Here is a 23,606-nt window from a genome sequence, read left to right as displayed (position 1 = left end):
GGGATTTAAGCTCTTCAGGGGAATAAGGCACAGGTTGTCTTAAAAAAAAAGAAAAAAAAAAAAGAATTAGAAAATCAAGATGACCACAAATTTGTATTATTGCCACAAAATCTGCCACAGTCAAGGGGCACAGTTGGTGTCACTTCATAGAAAGCATCATCCAGACAGAATACTCTGCTTTAAAAATTTTTTTCTTCCCTATGCAATGAGCCAGACTGATGGAGTGCATGGACTTTTTCTGTAATTACTGACCAATCTTGTAGTTTCAGTGAGCAGGTATTTTGTGTTTGACAGTCATTGTGCACAATCAGCCTGGAGTGATGCCATGAAGAGTAATCACTGAACTCATGCTTGAGGAACGAGAGCATCAGCCCTTAGCTCTCAGGTGCTGAATAATCCAAGCATGTTGTCCTCATACCCCCTGAAACATTTCCACAGGCTGTGTGGATATGGGGCTTACTGCTTTCCAAATTGATGCTACAGCTCAGCACAAAACCACAGTGCCATGAAGATTTGGGAAACTTGAAGTGCTCTGAAATTCCCTAATGTCCATGGTGACGTATGGCTGGAATGACAGAGCTGTGGTAAAAGGTTTTAAATGAGTTTAGTTCTCTCTGCTGAAGGCAGGAGCTGTTTTAGCATCCTCTGCCCAGTGCCTCAGCACCCTGCTGGGGGCCCCAGAAAGAACATTAACCCTCTGGAGTTATTTGATTTATGGTGTCTCATATAGTTCATCACAGTGGTAACTTGAAAATAGGCTGCATCCTTAGAACTCTCAAAATTTCAAATGACACTGTTTGAATTCAGTGTTCACAGCAGTTGTGTATAAAATTATAACCAGTGTGGTGTTATCTTTGGTATTATCAGAAGCTCTGTTTTGAAGTAAGGAAGCTTTACAGGAGCTTTTTTGGGAAAGACATTTATTAGCCTGCTTCCAGAAAGGTTCATTCAAGGATGAGAAAACCATAGTGTGAACCATGTAGATCTAATAACTATAAGCCAACAAGTAATTTTTCAAATCCCTCTTATTTTAGATCAATGTCACAAAAGAAGAATAGTGGCATGAACTATTGGAATTTTTAACTAAAATTAGGAAATTGATGATGCAGAAATCAGCCTGTATGATGTTTTTGTTTACTTTCATACCCCTGGAAATATTTACTGATTGTATTTGGTTTGTATTTTGATAATGAGTATTTATATACTTATTTTTTGTTGCAAAATGTAATAACTAGTATAAAAAACAACCAAGGCAAAAAGTTTCTGTTGAAGCATAATTTAGAAATCAACTTCTATTCCCATTCTAAAGTTATTCAACATGTCTAGATATGGTTATGCACATTTTTATGTTTTCTTTCACCAAGTCATATGATAATGGGAAAAAATATTATAATTTAGTTGGATTTTTAAAAATCTGATCGATCTCATTTGGGGCTCTGAGCTTGCTGTGTGCCCATCAGAGTGGTTGAGGTTGAAGAGGATCCTGGAGGTCTGTGGATTTTTAAAAACAGGTATTACACTGAAAAATTAACTGCTAAAATATATTCAAACAGTTTGTTGAAATGTGATAGTGAGGCTTAAAATGTGTCATTGTAGAGTAAAGTTCAGTTCTGACGTCACACTTTTGACCTTCCTCAGTTTGTAGCACTTTGATTTTCCTGCAAATGTCTTTGTCATTGTTTTAACTTCTTTAAACACACAAGTGCTTATTGCAGAGTAGAGGGAATAAAGAAAAAAAAAAGTAAAAAAGTTTTGTATTATTACAGATAAAAAAATTAAGGAAATAATTCTTTACCCATTTTATATATTTTAGTCTTATTGTTGTGTGGGAATCATGTAACTTTTGTTTCACTTTTCAAGTTAAACTTAATCCTTGCTCAAATGGACTGCATTACAAAAACTGCAATCTCACTCTTTTTACAGATTACACAAACCACATTTCTATTGCATAAAGATGCATTTTCTTTAGTTGTTATGCAAAATGACTATTTATGGGTTAAAAATTCCCATAAAATCAGGAGTATTGTGAAGTGGAATGGAAAATTTCACAACTGTGCCCTGGTGTGGCTGACTGGAGATGCTCATAAGACCCTTGGAGCACTTGCAGGATGTTGGTGTGTGACAGATGGCTCCTGGTTTTTAGAAGTGGTCAATCTTTGGCTTGTACCTCATGCCATGACTTTATTAAGTAAATGCCCAGATGGGCATTTCTGTCCTGTCAGCTTTATCCTCTCTGTATAAATAGTGAGGTAATAGGAAGCCTGTAGGAGCTTTTTCTAAAGCCAGTTATTAGTTGGGTAAATGCTGTGTCATAAAAGCTTGTGGAGTTATTATCTATCTAAATATTTTTGTAAAGGTTTTGATTGTTTTTGTTTCACTCCTTAAAGGTGGCAAACACATTTGTAAGTATTGACAGTGCACTTTGTATTGAGGCTTACAAAGCTAAATTTAGGGTGGTGCAAGTAACAGAACTGTGCCAGGGCTGAGGTCAGAGTTAAATATTGACCTTATCTGAGTCTGAGGAGCAGCCCCATGGCCTCAGCACGTCTGTGGGATATGGGAATGGAGAGATTGTGCAGTGGCAGGACAGAGACACAGATCCTTTGCATCCCTTCCATGTTCTGGAGAGGTTGCCTGGCACTTTTTCATGCCCTTCACAATTTTGTCATTCTAGATTCGTGCAACTGATAGATTTAAACTATTCTATTTCCTTTTTTTGGAGTTAGCAGAGCAGAAAGAACAATTCCTTCAGAGGAAGAGGTATGTTTATTCAGTAAATAGTATTGGGGGTATAATATGTATTTTAGCTGTTTCCAAGGGAAGTGAAGCTTACATGATTCTGCCTTGCAGGCAGAAAGGTGCAGGACAGTGTCTGTGCTGTCTCTACCTGTACACCTGTCCCCTCTTGCTTGCTAGCTTTTGAATGTGTTGCATTTTTTTAAAAAAACTGATAGAGCAGTAGATATTTTTGCTGATGAGTTTTGGGATTGCAGGTATTAATGATTTCATGGTAAGCTCCTGTCTGTGCTCTACCAGTAGAGGTTACTGTGGGAGAAAGACCTCATGAACATTGTGAATGCATGGCAATCTTAATTTCTTGGTGTAATAATAATCTTGGTGTATTACTTTTGACTGTCTCCTTTTGCTCTTTTACCATGCAATATTTAATTACATGAATTGTGAGACATCAATCTTGAGTTTTTGATTCCTAATTTTCTCCCTTGAAGTCAGATCTTTCTGAGAGATTTGCTAAAATTACATTGAACAGAGTTCCTGTCAGTAAATTTTTAACTACATTGCAGGTGCCAGGTAATCAAGCAGGAGTTTCCCTGTTGCCTTGTTATCCTGGGGTTTCTAAAGATGTGAAGTTCTTTATGGTTCTGTCTTCCTCCAGCTCCTCCCTGTCTATTCTAAAAGTATCTCACTGAACCAAGTAGCTTGGTTGAGTTAGCATGTGACTGTTATGCACCTCTTAGAAGATGTTTACACTTTTGGAGTTAAAATTTGCCAAATTGATTTTGATATTTTGATTTCTAATGCTCTGTTGAACGTGATGAAAAATTTTTGATTTTTGCACAAGTGTGAACAAATTGTTTTATGAATAATTTAATATATTTTACAGGGGGGAGAGAGAAAGTAAGAGAGATGGCTCATTTAGGCATCTTCTCAGTCTGTCTACATTTGAAACTAATATATTTTATACTCTTATTTGGGGCAGTAATGTTGAGATAGGGCTTGTAACAGGGGTATAGTTCTATTCTTCATTTTAGACTTTTGTAGTGATGGTTGCCAAGCAGTGGCACTGTAATAATATTTTGACAAACAAGTATTCCTGCTATGTCAGGAAGCAAAACAGAAAACTGCTACCAAACAAGGCATATTTACATGTTTAATCACTTTTCTGATTTGATTCTTATATTATGCATATGGATCAGTCTGTGTTCTTTTCAATAAACCTGGAGACAATCTTGTAATACACAGCTCCTCCAGTTAATCTGACAAGACATAAAGTGTACAATAATGTTTTTTACTCTAACATAGTCTGACTTCTTCCTGATGAAGGCCCCCAGAGACTGAAATATGTGTAAACCTTAATTTTCCTATATTTTGACAATTAGTGAAACTTGCTGTGAACAAAAGAACACTGAAAAATTAATTTGATATGACACTACTGTCAAAACTTACTCAGATGTGCTCAGCTTGAATCTTGCTTTCTACCTGCCAAAAAAATAACCCTGGCTGCATTTCAGTTCGTGTCTGGAGAGGATTTCTTTATGAAATTTTCAATTATCAATTCTTTTTAAAAACAAAATATCCAAAACTCAGATGGTGATATTTGAAAAAAGACAATAGAAATAATGTTCTAATTTGTTCACATAAGCAGGGTAAAAGAATGTCACTTGTGTAAATCATTATTGACTCATTTCTTCATGAATAAGTACCCTGTGCTTTTTGAATGAAAAGTAGCATTATGTGGGCCTTGGGGCTTAAGCAATTATTTAAGATATTTCCTGCAATTTAAATATTGGCATCTGGGTTCATATTTTTGAAGAAACTTTCTAGGAGGGGGTGATCAGGTGGTGCTGGAGCATCCATAGAGTGGAGCTGAATGCTGGGAGCTCCTTCAGGCTGTCTCATGCTCTCAACCCTGCTCTGAGCCCCAAGATTCAGAACTGCTTGCATAATTGGGTTCTGTTTTGTGACTTATTAATTGCCCTATTGGGTATATAGTTGCACGTGAGCCAGGTTGGCCACTTTCCCAGCTTGCATCACTGGCAGCTGTTTTGCTTGAGGCAGATGGCTTGTGAGAGAGGCACCTATAAATTTGGAATTTGCTACTTTTTCCAAACTATTCTGTGAGAGTGAACCTGAGGAGACAACGTTTCAAAGTGGGTTTTGCATACCCTGCTAAATTTCTTTGGAAGTGTCTAAACAGCATCTTTTACAGCCATCTCTATTTTTTAAAGAAAGTAGTATTAAAAACCATTGGTGATTCTGTCTATATGAAAGAAGGTGGTGAAAAAGTTATATCAGAAAGAGGAAATAGCCTTTGTATAATGGGAGTAAGAGCATTTCTAGGGGCTGTGGCAAGAGAAGAAATGGAATAGCATACAATAGGAAAACTTCAATGGTCTACTCAAGTGTTTTAGGCATTTGTGTAGCATCTTTCTTCTGGACTTCAGGCTCACAGGTAGAATTTTAATAGCTAGAATCCTAGAAAACTACTTCTAAAGAGTAGTATGAAACTTGTGCAACTTCCCTCTAGTTAAGAATTCTGTTGTTGTGCTTCTTCATCCATTGCTAAATTCCATATGTGTACAGACAGTACTGCTTTGGAGTATGGAAAAATTCTCCTATCAGGACCCATGGACACTCACACAAACCTTGCCTTTCTATGTGTCTTCTCACTGGCATAAACCAGTCTAATCCTAAAAGTTTAATCCTAGAATCACCATTTCTTAAAAGTACACAGCAATTTTAAGCCTGAGCAATTTACTGCTTTTGCTGCCTGGTTAATCTTTTGTTCCCATACTTAAAACAAGTTGCTTTTGCTCTTTTCTAGTTTGTGCCTCAAAGATTCTTATTTACACTTGACCATGCCTTTTAACCACCTTTATTATGGAGGCTGCTTCAGAGTTGGATGTCTCTGTGTACACCTTGCAATTAGGCTTGTGTTTGAGAATTGTGATATTTGATCTGGACTCGTCCCCAGGAATTAAAGGATTTCTTGGGGAAACATCAATAATTTCCTCCAGTGTAATGCTAAACTTTCATGCTCTGATTGCAAGTTGGGAAGGTTTCTAAATCTGCTTCAGGCTCAGTTAGGACCTGCTATCAATGAGGAGGAAACATGTTGTGAGAAAGAATCAGTCTCTAATCAAATTAATCTTTGAGAAAACATTTTTTTTTACTTCTTCCTTGAGGAAGTAATTCTCTTAAGTTGAGCTGTGTCAGAGCTTTTGATCTGTAATATTGGTCCCATCTGCCTTTGTACATGGACTGCTGTTAAGTCTGTGCTTTACTGCCTTTCTGTGAAGAACTTGGGAGCAGTTCTGATAACAAACTGCCCTCAGAAACAAAGTTTGTCTGTCTTTATCATGATGTTATTTAGAAATTGCTATTTAGTTGTTAAAGCATTTAAATAGTTTAGCTTTTGTGGTTATGGCAGATGTTTATCTCTCAACCAGCCCCCAATATTTGTGATGGTCTTGAAATGCAAGATTTGTTTATTTTACTCCTGAGAGGAAAAAGCTGAAGTGTTAACAGTGATCTTCCTGCACTGCTGAACTTGTCATAGGACTCCTCCTTGTACATGCAAAAGATACTGTAGGAAGTTGGAATCTGAAGAAAGATATAAACTTTCTCTTGCTGTAATTGTTCAGCACAGAATTAGTTTTTGAAGTGACATTAATTTTTGGAGGGTGAGTTTTTTGTGCTCCCGCATAGCCTGGAGAGGTGAGGTGATTTAGTGCAATAATCTGCATATGACATAATCTAGAGCAAATATTTAAAGTATTCATTCACACATAAGCTCTTTCAACTAAAATTAACTCCTGTGATAAGACCCAGACATTGTAATTAAAAATAGGTTCTAGAGTAAACCAGTTGTAGTTATGGGATGGGTGCAGAAATTACTACGTTCTTTTCTGTTTTATGTAATTAAAGAATAAAATGAGTCCCTCTGGGCTTAATATTTCATAATTGTTTGTGTATCCTGTTTTGTCATCTGCTGTTAAAGCTGCTGTGGCTGCTTTTCCTCAGTGTTAAAAGATACTTTCAGCAATCAATGGCATAATTGAGGCACAAGGGAACAGAGGCAACTGCCAGCACAGAGCTCCAAAGGAAGCAGGGTGTCCTCCTTGTTCAATTTAACCTGGGATTTGTAATGGGTCTTTAATGAGCCTTTCTGACTGATAACTGCATAACAGACAGGAGGAGACAGGGCAGACCTTGTTGAAATCTGCAGCTTCCTCACAAGGGCAGGCACAGGAGCAGGCACTCATCCCTCCTCTGTGATGACCTGTGACAGGACCCAAGGGAATGGCCTGAAACTGTGCCAGGGCATGTTAGGTTGGATATCTGGAAAAGGTTTGGATTTCACCCAGAGGGTGTTTGGGCACTGGAACAGCTCCCCAGGGCAGGGGTCACAGCACCTGACAGAGCTCAAGAGTGTTTGGACACTACTCTTGGGCACAGGGTGTGACTTTTGGGATGTCCTGTGCAGGGCCAGGAGCTGGACTTTGATGATCCTTGTGAGTCACTTCCAATTTAGGGTATTCTGTGATTCTATGGTAACTGCCTTCTCTGACAAAAAAAAAAAACAACAACAAACCCCTGCACATGTAGACTGGAAAGATTGAATTCTTAATGGCCTGGTGGAGAGAAGGGGTTGAAATAAGGGCAAACTCTAATGGGTTTTTTACTGTAAAAATATGAAAGTGGGGAAAAAAAAAAGAAGCGGCAAATGCAGTGGGTAATTTTCAGGTGAATTTGGTTTGGGTTTTATTTGTTTGTTTTTGTTTCTTTTTTATGAAGTATGTCTTCCTTAAAATTTGAGAGATTTCTGGTTGTTTGTGTTGTTATTTTTTTTTTCCCATCAACTTCCTCCTGACTGATCTTTGGGTCAAAATCCCTGGCAATATGCATGGCAATTATATGATGTCTTGCTGATCTAATTGCCCTTATTGGCCAGCTGACTGTCCTTGGCAGAAGCAAATACAAAAAAGTTCGGCAGTACAAAAAAGCAGATTGAAAATAGCATTAAGAAAAAAAAAAAAAAGGAAAAGAAAAAAAGTACCACAGAATAAATATTTCTGTGTTTCCATATGTTTCAGACAAGGTTTTGTCCATCTGTTTTTACATTTCTGAGTTTATGGCTGCCTAATTTTAACCTATTGTCTGCAAAGTATCTTTATTTACAGGTATCCATTTAGTGTATAAAATTATATGTCAGTGATTTTTGGTGATTTTTCTTTCCAATTTCATTAGCATCAATAGAATTTTTCTATATACAATTTGTTTATTTCTCTCTTCTTTCTTATGGATCATGTGATCATCAGCCATCACCATAAAATTAAAAAAAAGAAACACTTATGTAGATAGAGCAGATCATGGACCTCTGTATAACAATTTGAGAAGTCTGTAAAATATTTAAAAAATATTAAATAATCCTTTTGAAACAAAATAGTAAGTTAAGGAATAGTAATTTGGATCTCACAATAATATTTTCCTTCCTTATTTTTACTTTGCCCTCCTTTTCTCTTTTTGCTGCTGCTCATCTGATTTCTTTCCAAGCAGTAAAAATAAAATTATTAGAGGATAAAGAATGGGGAAAGAACTAAACTTGTTTTCATTTAGAAATGTAATTAGTAATGAACACATTCAAATTTCAAATGCAGCTTCTGAAGGGCTCTAGCTAGTTTTAGGGAAAGTGCTAATCTCCTCAAGAATTCTTACACATCTTTTCTGAATTTAGGTTCTTTTAAGCTCTTCAGTGATGATGTTCAGAGATGTGTACCCTGTGCCTTTTACAGCAGTTATAGCTACAGTTGTGACAGTGCCTGTCATCTTCGGATTAGACTTGCAATTTCCTCTGGTCTTCCAAAAGTGCATTCTAATTGGATGTGTGATAACAGATTGATCAATGTGTGTGATTAGTTCAGTATAATTGTAAGCAAGCTCTATTGGCTTGCTGTCTGCACTTGGTTGAGTTTTGTGTTTAATATTTGGTGCATTTTGTTACTTGAGATCTCTGCTGCTGGAAGTGCTGTTCTTCCTCCTATCTGACTCTATTGAACCTTCCTGATTATTTTTAGTTGCCTGCCAGATGTTCACATTTTCAAAGTGCAATGAAAAATAAAACAGATGAGATGCATTGCATGAAAAGGCAAAAGTTCTGTAGCTTACTTTCCCCATGCATTTTCTGAGCATTATGCAAGGTGATGTTTTAATGTTTCTTCATTTATTATGTTACTTAGTTTGCTGATGCTCTAGCATGAGAGCTGGTAATACTGTTAGTGCAATGATATCTTTTAAAGAACTTTTATAATGTGTTTAGATACTTTATGTACACTTTTCTATAGAGTTTGTGTATATACATGTGTACCTATACAGATGTATGTGCACATATTTGTATATAAAAATGTAGACATCCTGAAAAGGAATGTAATTAGGCTTTCCCAAGCTGTTTGATCTGTTTTGTGTTTAGGTTTTGAAGAAGCCACATACTTAGTTATTGCTGAGGAGGAGTGCCAGATCATTAATTTCACTTATTCTGCAAAAGGAACAAATGGATTAAATAGTATCTGAGCCATAATATAAACAAATCAGTGGCTAATATATATTTTAGAAAAGTATATTTCTTTTAAAGTGAAGGACTGGGTTCTTGTGGAACTCTTATGGGTAGAGTAGGAGACTGCTGCTGCCATTGGTTGGGGAGAAGAATATTCCAAACTACAAGAGTGGAGGAAGAATTCTGTGTCTATTTAGTTGAGAGAAGAGAATACTGAGAGAAGATGAATGCATATCAATATCTCCAAGGTGGATGTTAAGAGGGTGGTGCAGACTCTTCTCAGTGGTGCCCAGGGACAGGGTGAGGAGCAATGGCCCTAAACTGAAACACAGGAACCTCCACCCCAACATGAGGAGCTTTACACTGAGGGTGTCAGAGCACTGGGACAGATCCTGGAGTCTCCCTGTGCAGACATTCAGACTCACCTGGTGTGCTCCTGTGTCACTGCTCCTGTGACCCTGCCTTGGCAGGGGGATTGGACTAGATGATCTCCACAGGTCCCTTCCAACCCAAACCATTCTGTCATGCTGTGAGATTTACAGAAGGAGGCTGGCTACCTCCAATTCAGACAGAAATGAGTGAGAGGAGCAATTCTATAAGCCAGCCTCATTAGGAAACTTCCCAAGGATATAAAGAGCAGTACAGTTCCATGCAACTAGAAAGATTGCTAAGATTGGGCCCATTTTATAATTATTTTCCTTACATTATTTGGAGACAATATCAAACTGGCCCAGGCTTTTTGTCTGTAGCAGTATTTCTTTCAGAAGTGGTTCTTTCCCTCTGGAGTTCTCTGCCATGTTTTGTCAAATCACAATTTGGACCATCCTTAGCTGGAGGATACATCTGGGCTGTGATGAGTAGCCATGGATTGATGACTCTGTGTGAAGTTTTTTAGCATCTTTGGTTATTTTTTTTTTTTCTTTCTTTCTGTGAAATACAGCAGCAATTACTGCAATAATTTATTTATGTAATGTGTGAGAAATACCTCCTTAGGCTTGTTTTAAGCCTGCTGCCAGATGGTCTAATTACATGGCCCCCATTCTAGTGCTTGTGAAAAGCACGGCCCAACCATTCCATGACACTGGTAAGTGCAGAGCATTGTAATAATCCCTGTTTTCCTCACACTTGAGGGATCCCAGTCTCACACTCTGTGCAGCTCCTCACAGCAGAAACTGCTCCATCCTTTGATTTCTCTCATTAGCTTGCCCTTTTTTATTTCTCTCCTGCTCTCTGCAACTCGGACTGTGGGTGTTGCTCAGATCTATGCAGTGATGCTGTTCTGTCTGGATTGTTTGATGTTGCTTTTCTAACATTTCATTAACATCTTTGAGAATTGGGCTGAAACAATTGACTCCAAGATCTCTTTTCTGGTTGTTATTGCTGTAATATAAGCTCAGATTTCTGTATAAATACTTTAAAATTAATTTCTGTTTGCAGCATTTAGTTGGTGCAGAATTTCAGCAATTCCTATTTAATCACTATATTAAGGCCTATTGCTGTTTTTTCACAATCAACTCTATTTCTGAATATCCTCAGGAGTTTTGTGTTGTCAATGCATATTGACACTTCAAACATCTCTTGCTTTTTCAATTCATTTTGAGTGGGCTGATTAGGATAGATCCCAGCTTGAATTTTTGAGGAAATCCCTATTGGCTATTTTTTTTTTTTTTTTTTTTATGAATGTCCTACTCTCCTTCTTTATTTTTTATGTTTTAACAAATCAATAATCCCAAGGAAAGGCATTCCTTTCTTCCCATGTAAATGTGATTTCTTCAGGATCATTAAGAGGAGACCATATCAAAGTTGTTCATTGTGTTTTGTTTGTGTTTGTTTTTTTAAATCAAAGCACACTGACTTGCTGGTCCATTTTCATGATATGTGCAGTCTGTTTGAGAAATTCCAGTAGATTTGTTTGGCAAGGTATTAGTGTAGAAAACCCTACTGATTTTTGTCACTATTACATTTACGTGGTGTAGCTATAAATTAATTCTGTAGGGTTCTCTACCTATCTCATCCCCCCACCAATTTCTGTCCAATTTTTCTAACATTTTCCTCACATTTTTCTGGATCCTTTTAAAAGCTAATGGTGTAGCTATAATTTTCTGTGGTACAAGACATAGTTTGTGATTGGTTTTAACACAATATACAGATTTTATTCCTTTGAAAGGTTCCTAGAATAAAAACTTTTCTTACATGAATGGCTAAATACTTGATTATTTAGAATGTTTTGTCCAGACATTCTCCTACTTTAATTGATATGTGCTTTTGCTTTTTTTTAATATGTGGGGGGTTTTTTTGTGTGTATGTGATTAATATATGTATTTTAGACATTGTAAGTTAACTGATACCTTAAAAACATTCAAATAGAGAAAAAATTTGAATTGTTTCATATCACCTTGAATTTAGTAATGAAACACTGTAGAAAATATTTTATGTGTATTAATTTGAGAGTAAAATTATAATTATAAAATGGACAAAAAATTGTTTTCAAAGCATGAGGGGCATAGCTTTCAATTAAAAATCCCAAGGTATATAAATATTTGCCTTTCTAATGAAGATTATGAGGTTTTGGGATTTTTTTTTTAATGTAATGGCAAATTGCAATAAGTCTGATAAATTTTGTCAAAGCTTTCCTGCTTGTCTCGTTTCTAGTCAGATATTTCTGGGAGTCTTGGCATCCCATTGTTTTTCTATGGGTTAAAATTCTTGGTATTTTCCCCTTTTCTGCTTTAGAGAAAATAAATCAAAACATATGCAAGTTCTCTGAGATGCTAGTTGAGAGATGAATTTGTTGATAAGAACATAGAATTAGTCACAGATTAGTGCAGGCTTCTTTATTTTTATGCTCATCTTATTGGCAATTATTATGAAAACACAGTCTGAAAGAGATTTCATAGCAAATGCATTAAACACTGTTAAAAAAAGGCTGAGAAATGAAAAAATTAGTGTTGTTCCCCAAGGAAGAGTTCCTTTGCATGCATTTATAAAATTTGATGGATTTATTGGGCATTCTACTCTGCAACTTTATTGTAAGTAATACTTGTCCCAAATGGCAAATTATATTCTCACTGCCAATGTTGTTCTCTGTAGATGTTTATGTAACTTTCACTATTGTGATGGTTTTGCTAAAAATGTCTTGCAGTTTAAAAGAAGATTCCAATGCTTTTCTGCTGGTATAGAAAAAACTGGCAAGATTTCCTTATTATCTTAGAGTCACTGGAAGACACTTGACCCATCTTGAACTCTTTCTTTCATATTAGTTTTTCCATCTGAGTCATGCTACCAAAATGAAAGAAAAAAGAAAAAAAGAGATTTTTTGATTCTTTTGCAGGGGAGTGAGAAGTTTGGGTAATAATTCTACAAATCAAAATCGTAAGTAAGAGATATTATAGAAACAAAAGTTAGATTTTTAATTTTTTTTTTTAATGGAGAGGAAGTTGGATTAGGATTTCACTCATCAAAACTGTGGAAAAAACTTATAGAAATTACACTAGGGAACAAGTAAGCTTCACTTTTTTTCCACCTTTTTTTTTGTGCTAGGCTCTGATTGGATGGTATTTAGAAACTTTTGCAATAAGAATGCTGTAGGTAACTATTTCTTACAAATAGGGTAGCAAAGTAGCTTAGAGAGTAAATCAAAACAATGGAAGGGAAATAGGCTTTTGGATGCAATTTTCCACTGCATTTGTGTATAATAGGTTGCACAGTTATGTCTTCAAGTGTGTGTGAGTCCTGTGATAGTTGAAACAGCAGAAAGGAACTTAATATATAAAAAGCCAGTGAATAAAAGAACCTCTGATTTAGGAAATGTTGATTGTGGAAGTGCAGCTTTAGTTACCACACTAGCAGAATGTGAAATTCAGTTTACACCTACGTAAAGGGGATGGCCTTAAGAAGGATATTCTCCCAAACCTTGTTAAACCCACAGTATTTCACAATGACTTCTGGAGTTTGAGGCTGGTTGGGGTTTTTTTCACTCTTTTAGCTGAAATCTGAGCCTGTTCATCCCTCAGTCTTTTCACAGAAAACTCTTTCACTAGATTAGTAAATGGTCATTGCTACCAGAGGGGTCTGACTGAATATTTTCTTGGATGAATCAATCATGAGGCAAGGTGTAGTGATGTTTGTGACCCTCCCATAGTGCTGGTGATAATTCCTTTGTTCACTTTGCACATGCAAGATGAACAAATATCTATGCAAGACTTGCATTTTGGATCTTCCCAAGTAATTTGGTTTAAGTTAGTCATCACCTAATGCTACAACAAGTGGGAAGGCATCATTGTTTATTTTTCATTAGAACAGCATCACAATGTTACTATGGAGGAAAAAAGTCTGCTTTCTTTCAAAGCTGCTGTCATTTTATTCTTTTCTCAGCTGCTTACGAAGCTGCCAACTAAAGTACTACTTACCATGAATACATTAGAGAAAAGTAAATTGGCACTTTCTGTAGAAAGCAGCAATTTGCATTCCCCTCTCTTTCTGAGAGCAATCTGTATTACATTCTTCAGAGTTTTAATATTTTTCTCCCCCTAAGAGATATCATCTTGTATTTCCTGGCACTTCAACCAGAAACTTGTCCATTAAGATAATTTTTCTTAATACTGATTTAACTTTCACTAACATATTCACTCTTGTAATCGGCCTCATAATTATATTCTCATCTGTTTTAAAATGATTGCTTTTAAGTCTTCAGCTGGAGCAACTGAGAATGGAGTCAGTTCAGTCCCAGTGTATAACTTCCAACCAAAGCACTGCAGCAATATTTGCTTTCCTTTATGACATAATATCTTCTTTGGCATCTTGACCAGCTTCTTTCAGCTCACTTCTCTAATTCCAGTCCCTGTAATATTTCTTTTTTGGGTCACCCTCAAGTCATTGAAAGAAAACAACACTCATTTGTGTAAAGCCTGTACCCTGTGGCAATTTTGTAAATAAAAGACCCTGAGCAATTAACACAATCGAATGAAAAGTGTTCAGTGATTTAGAGGGTTTGTTATGCTGAAGGTGCTGTGTCTCTGAAGCAGCCTGAGGGATATGAAAATGCAGTCTCATAGTCTGAAAAATAATTGTCTTGTGCCTGAAGTCAGCTGGAGAGCAACTCAAAGCTTCTGCAAAAACAAGTTGTTCAGTGAGTGAACTGCATGAAAGTGCTGCTGGTTGTTTGCTTCCTCGCTGTACGACAGATCCAGAGTGAAAGGGAACTGTGCAAAATCTGCATTTAACTTGTGAAATGCCTCGGTGTGTGATGTTGGATCTGTCAGAATAATCTGAGAAAGACAAAGGAGAAAAATTCACTAACTTCTGTAGTATACATGCAATATACCTTGTAACAGATGGATTCTTGGGCTGTGTTGCTGTTTACTTAAGAATATCCTTATCTTGAGGTGGCTGCTGTTGCTAATGACAAGATACTGGACTAGATGATTATTTGGTATAATTAATTTGATCCTAACCATTCTCAGATTCATGGTAATCTTTGACTAAGAGAGTTGTACAGTTTAAATTTATGCTTCTTGTTTTAGAGAGGGAGTGAGAACAGAGGCAAATATAAGTATATATTTATACATATGTATGAGATTTTAAAGGGAAAATTAGTGAAAAACCTCTGGATGAAAAATTCAGTATCCCCCTCACTCAGCTCAGTTCTGAAACAACCCACTTGTGTTCACAGGGAATAGTTTCTCTTTGCTGAAAAGAAAAAATTCCAAGATTCATACCTGTATTTCAGGGTAATAGGTGGAAAAACACTAGTTGATTGAAAAGTGTAAGTTATAAGAATAAATTGTGTCATCTCTAAATGTTTTTAGTTACTGCACTAGGAATCATCATCAGCGTGCAGTGAAATATTTCAGCATAAGATTTTTGCACATCCTTCTTCTGAAGGAAGATAAAATGTAAGGTTGTTCCCTCTGTCTGTTCCAACATGATGCATTAACAGTGTGTCAACACAGCAGTAAAGGCTTTTACTGTGTATGATTGTAAAATAATGCCAATAGGTAAATGGGAAAAGGATGTTTGGGGAGCAATTTCTAGATCTTGCTTTCTGCAAAATAAACACCACTTAAAAAAAAAAAAAATCGAAAAAATCTTGGGTTTTGGATGACAGTAAAAGTGGTGCAGAATGCCAGAACACCAAAGCAACTGCACTGGAGCAGAGAGTAATCCACCTAGCACTATTGCTTTCCTTTGATGGTGATTAGAACCACATGCTCCAAAGGAAAATGCTTATAATGGGCAATTAAAGGATCTGCACATAGCAGGCTGGGTTTTTTTTTTTTCCCCCCCCTCTGCCCTCCCTCTCCCAGTTGCCATAAATTACTGGTTGGCCTTTACTCTGACGTGCAAGTCTGACAAAACCTAGAAGGAACAGGAAATGACCTAAGTGTGGTTTTAGACAGTTTTTTTTCATTACCTACATAATAAGAAAAAAACCTCTGCTTTCTACCTTCTAGAACCTTTTTGAAACCTTTAAAGATCTTAATATATATATATATAAAAGGAGATCAGATCAAATAAAACAGATAATAAGAGCTGAGAACTTTCTACAGCAGACAAATAGATGCTGTCCTGCTGATACTCCTGGGTACAAAAGCAGAAGTTGCATGTCTTTTTAAAAGCAACCAAATGAAACAAACATGTAAAAAAAGAAACAAAACCCCAGCCAAACAAAAAAATATTTTTCTGCTTGCAGGGAGTAGTATTAGCTCTAAGAAGAAGCTTGTTGAAGACTTTTTTGAAACTTTACTGGAGCATTTTTGCTCTGTTTTTGTATCTGTGCTGAGGGCAAAGTTACTGAAAATAGTAACTAAGCTTGTGAAAACTCCAAAGTGACTTATTAAAAGTTTACTTAGGTGCAGCTCTTGTCAAAGAGTTGTATTTGCAGGGAAGATCAGGATGCTGTGGAGTCTGCTGGGAATGTTATGGTGGCAAGACACCTGCATGACCCAGTGTTGTTCTTACACATCTAGCCAAATATTGCAGGTGCTATTTAGTATATAGAAGAGTGTTAATTAAAGCAATTAAAAGCTCATCTCCTTTCATTGAAGATAGATTTTAGGGCTCTTGAAAAAGCAAAAGTAATGTCTTTCATAAAGGAGTGCAGCAGAGTCAACAACTGAGTCGTTGGATAGGGGATGTGACTGTTTCCGTCAGGATGTGTGTCCAAACCTCAGAACCATGAAAGCACACACAGCTTCTGTTCAAAGATTGTGGCTATCTGCAGCCTTCACAACCCATTGGCCATTTTACAACCTTGGATAAATAAATTGTGTGTAGAGTCAGGAAGTGATAAGTATTAGGGTTCCAAAAATACCCTAGTTTTTTTTTCCCCCTCTTCCATTTATTTTCATGAGAAGGTTTAGGGAGTGGAGAAATACTATCATGATTCTAAATGCCCAGGGTATGGTACTGAGGGCTGTATTTTGTCTTGATCACAAAAATCTACTCAAGTGGCTGCTGTTTTGGCCTGCAAGATTTCACAACAGAACGTTGTCTTTGTTATCTAAATAATTCTGCCTCTACTTTGAGAGTCATTCTTTGGTTGCATCACCTTTACTTCATACTGAATACAACTTAACTACTTAATAACATACTGTGTTTCAGCATCTACCTTTTCTACAGAGAGGGAAAAGAACTTTAGTAATAAATAAGACCCCTAAGACTTCAAGGTTGTATACAGCTCTGGGGTTTTTTTTTTTGTGTTATTAAATTACATGGATAAAAAATGGTAATTGATTGTAACCTGCTACAAAATACTAATCTAGAAATAAAAGCAATGGATCAATCTTGTTTGAAAGGCAATAATGAAAAGAAATGGGTATGTAATGCAGCATTTTTCATATTTTACAATAAATTTATTTCTCATCTAGTTGTAGAATTTGGCTTTTGAATGAGGTGGTTTTTCGCAGAGTTGATTTCTGAATCAAGTTGCTGTGGTGTTGGTTTCATTGTTTAGTTAATTCTATGCTTGGTTGCTATGGAAATACTTATTTACGGAGCTAATGCCTAATGGTGTCAAACAGATGCTACTGGCAACTAGGAATCCTTTATATTTGATCAATGAAAGACTCAGTCAGAAGTAGAAAACTCAATTTTGTCCTCATTTTTCTCCATTAAAATTTTGGAACATGGAATGGATGTTCTCAAATAGGACAAGTTTTATTTTCTTTACAAGCATTAAAGGCCACTTTAATTCTCCTAAAAAGTGTAATCAGTGAAATAAAATCCTATTTTAGGTTTAGGGAATCATTTAACAATGATACAAATTTTAACATTATCTTTGGCTTTAGACAGTGTGCACGTTTCAGCTTGGGGAGTGGAGAATAGTATTGTATGCAACTTTTAAAATTGATTTTTAGCTCTGAAATACTTTTTGTTTTTGTAGCTGTTTATTTTAAATCTCTGCATAAGCGTTAGTATTGTTCTTCCTATAACTTTTCACAAACAAATAATTTTGGAGTAACTTAACTATATGATTTAGTATTTTTTAAGTTAAATTATTAAGAAAACATTATTGAAAAGTTTTCTAGTCAAATATATTTTGAGTTTAAATTTTTTTTTAAAAAGGTTTAAAAGTTATTAGTATACTTTTATAGTAATTTCAGTAGCAATAATAGTATAGTAATTTTCAGCTTGACAAAAGTGAAATCCATAATCTTTTATCATTCTTAAATCTTTGGAAGCCTTTGGAAAATACAGGTCTTTAGACAAATGGATTTGTGGTATTTATATAAAGAAGATCTGAAAAACCTCCACCCTCCATGGCATCAGCTCTTCTGGAACACACCTCTATTCCAGGCCCTGGAACTGCTGGGTGCACTGCCATAGGAAACACAACCTTTTCTATGGAAAAGTAATGAAAAACAAAACAAAACCCCCTGAAGCCCTGCTGGTTTGCCTTGATTGTCTTCTCCCACTTCTGTTTTTAGTTTTCTTTCAGTTAGGAGCACTAACTGCCTTTTATTTTGTGAAAAACAGCATTGCCTTGCTGCAGCTGTTGGAGCTGGAAGCTGGTTTAGGAAAGGCCTCTGTTACCTTGTTCTTTTTTAACACACTTCTGATGTTGTTAAGGATGTGTGCTTTGCCAAAGTGCCATCCTTAAGCTCTGGTGATGGTCAGGTCAATATTCTTCATGCCTTCAAATAGCATGGGAAGTCCTCTGAAGTACATGGAAATACTGTTTTTATTGTTTGAGAAAACATAGGTTTGCCTACTGTCAATTTTTCTGCATATATCCACTAAGTGTATTTTAAAGTGTGTTTAAAATCTCCTGAGATCTGACTGAACACCCATAGTACAGAATACAGTGTTTATTGTTCAGAACAGCAACTTTGGGGAGAATTTGTTGAGCTTTAGTGACTTTTTTAACCTTAAAAAAAAGCTTATTTTCAGTGATCCAAATTCTTCTCTTGAGGCTCTTAGCCTGTTTGGAGTGAAAAGTTTCAGTTTGACCTATGCTGGCTGATGATGGCCGAATTGGGAAAAGTCACTCGTGCTTAAAGGAGTTCTGTAAGCTGGTTTATCTTCTTTTAACCTTGTTGAAATTTATTTCAGAGCCTGAATAGAATAAATTATAATAGTTAAAAGTAATACAGACCCTGACTGTTACAGAGCAAGGCGTGGTGTATGTGTGGGTTTTCATTTTGGTTATTTTTTTTTCTATTTGAAGCTATTTTTTATTGAAGCTGTCCTTCAAACCCCCGATCACTTGTCAGGCAATGATAAAAGCCAGGAAAGAGTGTTCATGGCTCTCTGGATAAACTGGGAACACTCTGGGGTTGGAGTCAGGCTGATAGGAGAATTTCTCCTCCAGTCTGACTGGTAATTTCCTGTACACATTTCTGGTGGGGATGGCTGTAGATTTGCCACTTTTTAGAAGTTCATCTGCAGTATCAGAGCCCGCTGAAGTTTAATTTTCAGAGGAGCTCCGAAACGTGCGATTGCTGCGATGCTGCCACTGACGGGGGACGCTCAAAGCCAAAGTCTGTGAGTTACTAAGCAGAGGTCTGAGCTGCAGCTTGGAACTTTTATGACTCAAGTCCATCCTAGATAAGGTGTTTCTTGATGGAGGAGGTGAGTGAGGGAAGAACGTTATGTGCAATGGATTACAAAATCTTAGTATTACAGAGTACAGATCTTTCTGCAACAAGGCTCATGGTTGCAAAATCAGAAATTGCTGAGACTCTGCCTGAGACCTATTTTAAGGTCTTTTGGTCTGTTCACAGTAGGTCAAAAAAAACCCCGGTGTCTTTTCACTGCTGTTGTAAAGTTAGTGTAACCCTGGGAATACTTTGTAACTTTTGTGGATGCACATTAATGAAATGTAACTTGGAATACTAAGCTCTCAACAAAAAAATAATGCCAGAAATGCTGTTTGTTTAGTATTCCAAATTTAACTTGCAAGGCATGGAGTTAGGCTGCTTAAAGTATGTCTGGTAGGTAGTAAGAGAAAGAGTAAAATTTTCTTAGTGTTGAGGAGGAAATTCTTATTTAAAAGGAGAAATAGAATTTATCAGCTGTTAACCTTTAAAATTATCAGCCTCCTTGTCTTTCAAACCCTGGCAATTCTGCAGAAGGTGTTTTAAGGAATATCCTGCTGCTTCCTGCTGCTTTCTCCCGAAATTGTTTTTGCTGGGGAGGCTTTCTGGATTTTGAGTGCCATCTTGTGGTGTGTTCTAAGCACCTAAGGAAAGGTAACCCCACTTTCCCTACTAACCTGCGAGGATTTGCTTGCTGCAGAGATGTACCAAGTCAGAAAATTATGCATTGTTTAGAGATTTGCTTTTTTCCCCCCAAATCATGCTTAGCATCAGAGGTTGCAATTTTGTACCTAAACTTCTCATCAGTTAATTTTAATTTCTTCTATGTGTGGCAGGTGGAATGACCCCTGAAAATGTGACAGACTGTGGTAGCTTGCTACTGGTGTTAACATACTGCAGTGTCTTCTCTCAGGAGATATGGCTTTTAATTAATGGTGATATATGACGAATTAAAGAAAAATCTGTCAGCAAAATACATGTAAACTGGAGCTCTACTAATTTCAAAACTGTTTTTGTTTCTTTTTTCTGAAATTGGTACTGGTAGAGGAGCTTAAATCTTCTGGTTTAAATGACAACAGAAAATTTTCAGTGATGAATCCAAGCTGTGAAATGCATTAAACAATGCCCCACCTTTTAAAATACCTGACAATTATTTGCATTGAAAGTAGATTGGAAGATTTTTTACCAAACAATTATTTGCATTGAAAGTAGATTGGAAGATTTTTCTGCCTTGTGTTTACTGGGTGAACATGGGTTACAACCTATTCATTTACAATAGCAGGGCTAAAACTGAAAAGAAGGTTTTGAACCTTTTTTAGTAGCAAAGATTGACCCCCAAAATTGTAGCTTTTGTACATGTGGCTTATAAGATGAATAGAGGAGTTGCAGTAAATGGTTTTGTTCAGAAATTTTCTGGAGTAAGCAAGATGTTTATTGGTTTGGTTTTTTGTTTGTTGGTTGTGGGGGTTTTTTTATTACTATTGTGAGCTCATTTGTAGCAAATAAGCTAACATACCACATATTTAAAAGAAAAATAAAATACTCTTTTGTGTCCCCTAATGGAGGCTACAAGATTACGAGCGAGCTGACGCAACTCTGTGGCCCATTAGTATCAAAGGTTACTAATACAACTAACAAAACCCATGTGGACAGCTGATCTCTGCTGCTGATTGAGGCAAAAGTTAATGAAGCAGATTAATGCAGTCTCTGTGTGCGAGCACAGAATGAAACCAAAAGATTTACTGATGTTCAATACAGTAAAGAATCATCAATCTAGAAAGAGAAGCTGCACAATGAAGACAATTTAATAAAACCGCTCAAACAAACAAACGGAAAAAAACCCAGCCCAGTCTGACAAGATGCTTCTAAAACCAAATGCATCATGGCAAAATGGGTATGGCCAGAGAATGTTGGTTGTTACCTTACTGTTTGTTGGTGAAGACAAAGAAAATAAAAAAAAAAGACATGGTAGCTAGATTACTCACTTAAAAAATCCCCCAGACTCTCAAAAACCTAAATTCTTAAGTCTTGATTTTGTTCTGTTTGCTTTACCCAATGTTACCCAGTACAATTTTCTGGCAGAGCACAATTTACTCCCAGTTCAAGCTTCATGTTAGATCTCTTGTTCTCCTAGCAAGTGGATGTCATAACTATTACCTTTAAACACGGTTTAGTGGCATCTCTGTGAAGATAACTGAGAGAAAAAGAGCCTCTAAGTGCCTCCCTTGCCTGGGCACTGCTGACACGTCCCCACCTGTGTTTCTTTTTTGACACTTTCTGCACCTTCCTCTGGGCAAGCTCCAGGCTTGGAACACTGTGTTTTCTCCATGGAAGTGCTGTTAGTCCCAGGAGGAACAAAAACATACCTAGTTCTCACCTAAAAAAAATAAGCAGAAGAGCTTCCAGGATTGCAAAATATGAATTACCAAGTGGGGTATTGGCATATTATTTGTGCTCTGTAGCTATGTGAAAGAGTGAAAAACTATGTTTAATTTGGGAATGGGTTAATTTATCAGAGAATAATTAGCATCTGTCGAGAAGTCATGAAGACTGAAAGCTTTTGAAACAGAACAGACATCTGAATTTCATTTCTTGTGTGTTGTTTTCATTTTTTGTCAGTATAGAAGACAAATTAAGTGAGTGCTGTTGACGTACTTGAAGCTGATAGCATCTTCAGATTGTGTTGCTGACGTTCTTTTGTGGGTTTGGTGGGTTTAGTGAGGTTATTCAGAACATGGGGCTTTGTAGCCATGTTCAAGCAAAGCCTAACAAAACCTCTTGCAAACAGAAAATGTTTTTTTAAAACATCAATTTTTAACCTCTCTTTGGAGAGATTTTTGCCCCCTTTAAAAGTACATGTTTTAATGTAATGCTTTCTTCACTGTATTAAAAAAATTGTTCCTGTTTGAATGATTCTGGAAAGAAAAAATATTTTGGAGGTTTTAGGCTAGATTTGCTTTTGTAGGCTGAGGTCAATAGGAGCAGGAAAACACTGTTACTACCAAATTTAATGTGCGTGCTGAATGATTTATAAGCAATCCAAAAATATTGAAATAAGGCCACATTATTCTGTCATCACCATAGCTCTGTTGCATGCAATTTCTTTAAACTCTTCTTTAAGGCTCTTGCTGGGCAGCATTAACTGAGAATATGGCCCAAATTACATATGAAAAAACAAAGGGTGAAACATTTCACATAAACAAAATCTATGCCATTGCTGCTTTTCAATGTTATCACATCACCTATTAATACTTTCTTCTTTTTTTATGTCTTTACAGATGATACTTTGGGATTGGGATCTGAAGCAATGGTACAAGCCCTATTACCAGGTCAGTGTATTATGAATTTAATTAGGGTTTTTTGTAAGATGTGATTGAGTACAGAGATCAAAACTGTTAAATTGTTCAAACAGTCAAATTTCAGTTCTTCTGTTGATGGTGTATTTGGCTAATTTTTCCCTCTTTTATGTTGTAGTAAGGTCTTCTTGTTCGTTTTCAGAGAATTATGTAAAATTAAAACTAATCACTTTTGTTTGGACAAATTTTTTATAATTTCTTTCAGTATAATCAGGGTTAATAAAAATTATGAGGTTGTGGAAATTGTACCGCTGTAAGAGACTCTAACAGTTTGACTGCCAAAATTTGTTGGTATTGTTGGAAGAGAAAGAATACTAAGTTTAATGCTGAGACAAAGTAATGAAAAATAGAGATTAAAAAAAATTTGCCAACAGATTTCAAATAGAGAAAAATAAACTGAAAGCTAATGTTGAATAGTGAATGGATTTTGTGCGACAAAAGCCTGCAGACGCTGCTGTCTGAATGTCTATATGTATTTTCTTTTAAAGAAATCACTCTGCATTGATTTTTTTCAAATGCACTCTGAAGTTTTGATGCACCAGGTGGCTGTTAGAGCATGGCATGGAGCGTTCTGACCCGTTGACCCGTGTCCTTGCAGAGCGGCGGCGGCGGGAGCGGGGCGGATCTCTCCGTGCTGAACGAGGCTCGCAGCATGCTGACCGAGCTCCTGAGCGACCCGTGCCTCCCCCCGCACCTCAGCTCTTCCCTCCGAAGCATTAACAGCCTCATTGGTGCTTTCTCAGGAGCCTGCAGGCCAAAGGCCAGCCCCTTCACACCTTTCCCTGGCTTCTTCCCCTGTCCTGAAATAGAGGATCCTGCCGAAAAAGACCGGAAGCTGCTCAAGGTCAAATGGCTTTTGCTTTCATTGAGTGAAATGGAGATAGGTACCAAAATGCAAATTCAAGACCAGGTACAAACACT

At 36.7% G+C, this 23,606-nt stretch overlaps 1 protein-coding gene across 1 annotated transcript in view; it reads left to right on the top strand.

Annotated features, from left to right (window-relative positions):
• Positions 1-23,606, top strand: part of PDE3B (phosphodiesterase 3B) — an 80,095-nt gene that overhangs the window by 40,160 nt on the left and 16,329 nt on the right. The window contains exons 2-3 of the mRNA XM_079308059.1: positions 22,608-22,658; positions 23,284-23,529. Coding sequence (XP_079164185.1) covers positions 22,608-22,658; positions 23,284-23,529 — 297 coding nt within the window. The remainder of the gene's footprint in view (positions 1-22,607; positions 22,659-23,283; positions 23,530-23,606) is intronic.

The sequence above is a fragment of the Erithacus rubecula genome (assembly GCF_903797595.1).
Source record: "Erithacus rubecula genome assembly, chromosome: 6".
In the NCBI taxonomy this organism is placed as follows: Eukaryota; Metazoa; Chordata; class Aves; order Passeriformes; family Muscicapidae; genus Erithacus; species Erithacus rubecula.
This window is presented reverse-complemented; position numbering and strand designations above follow the sequence as displayed.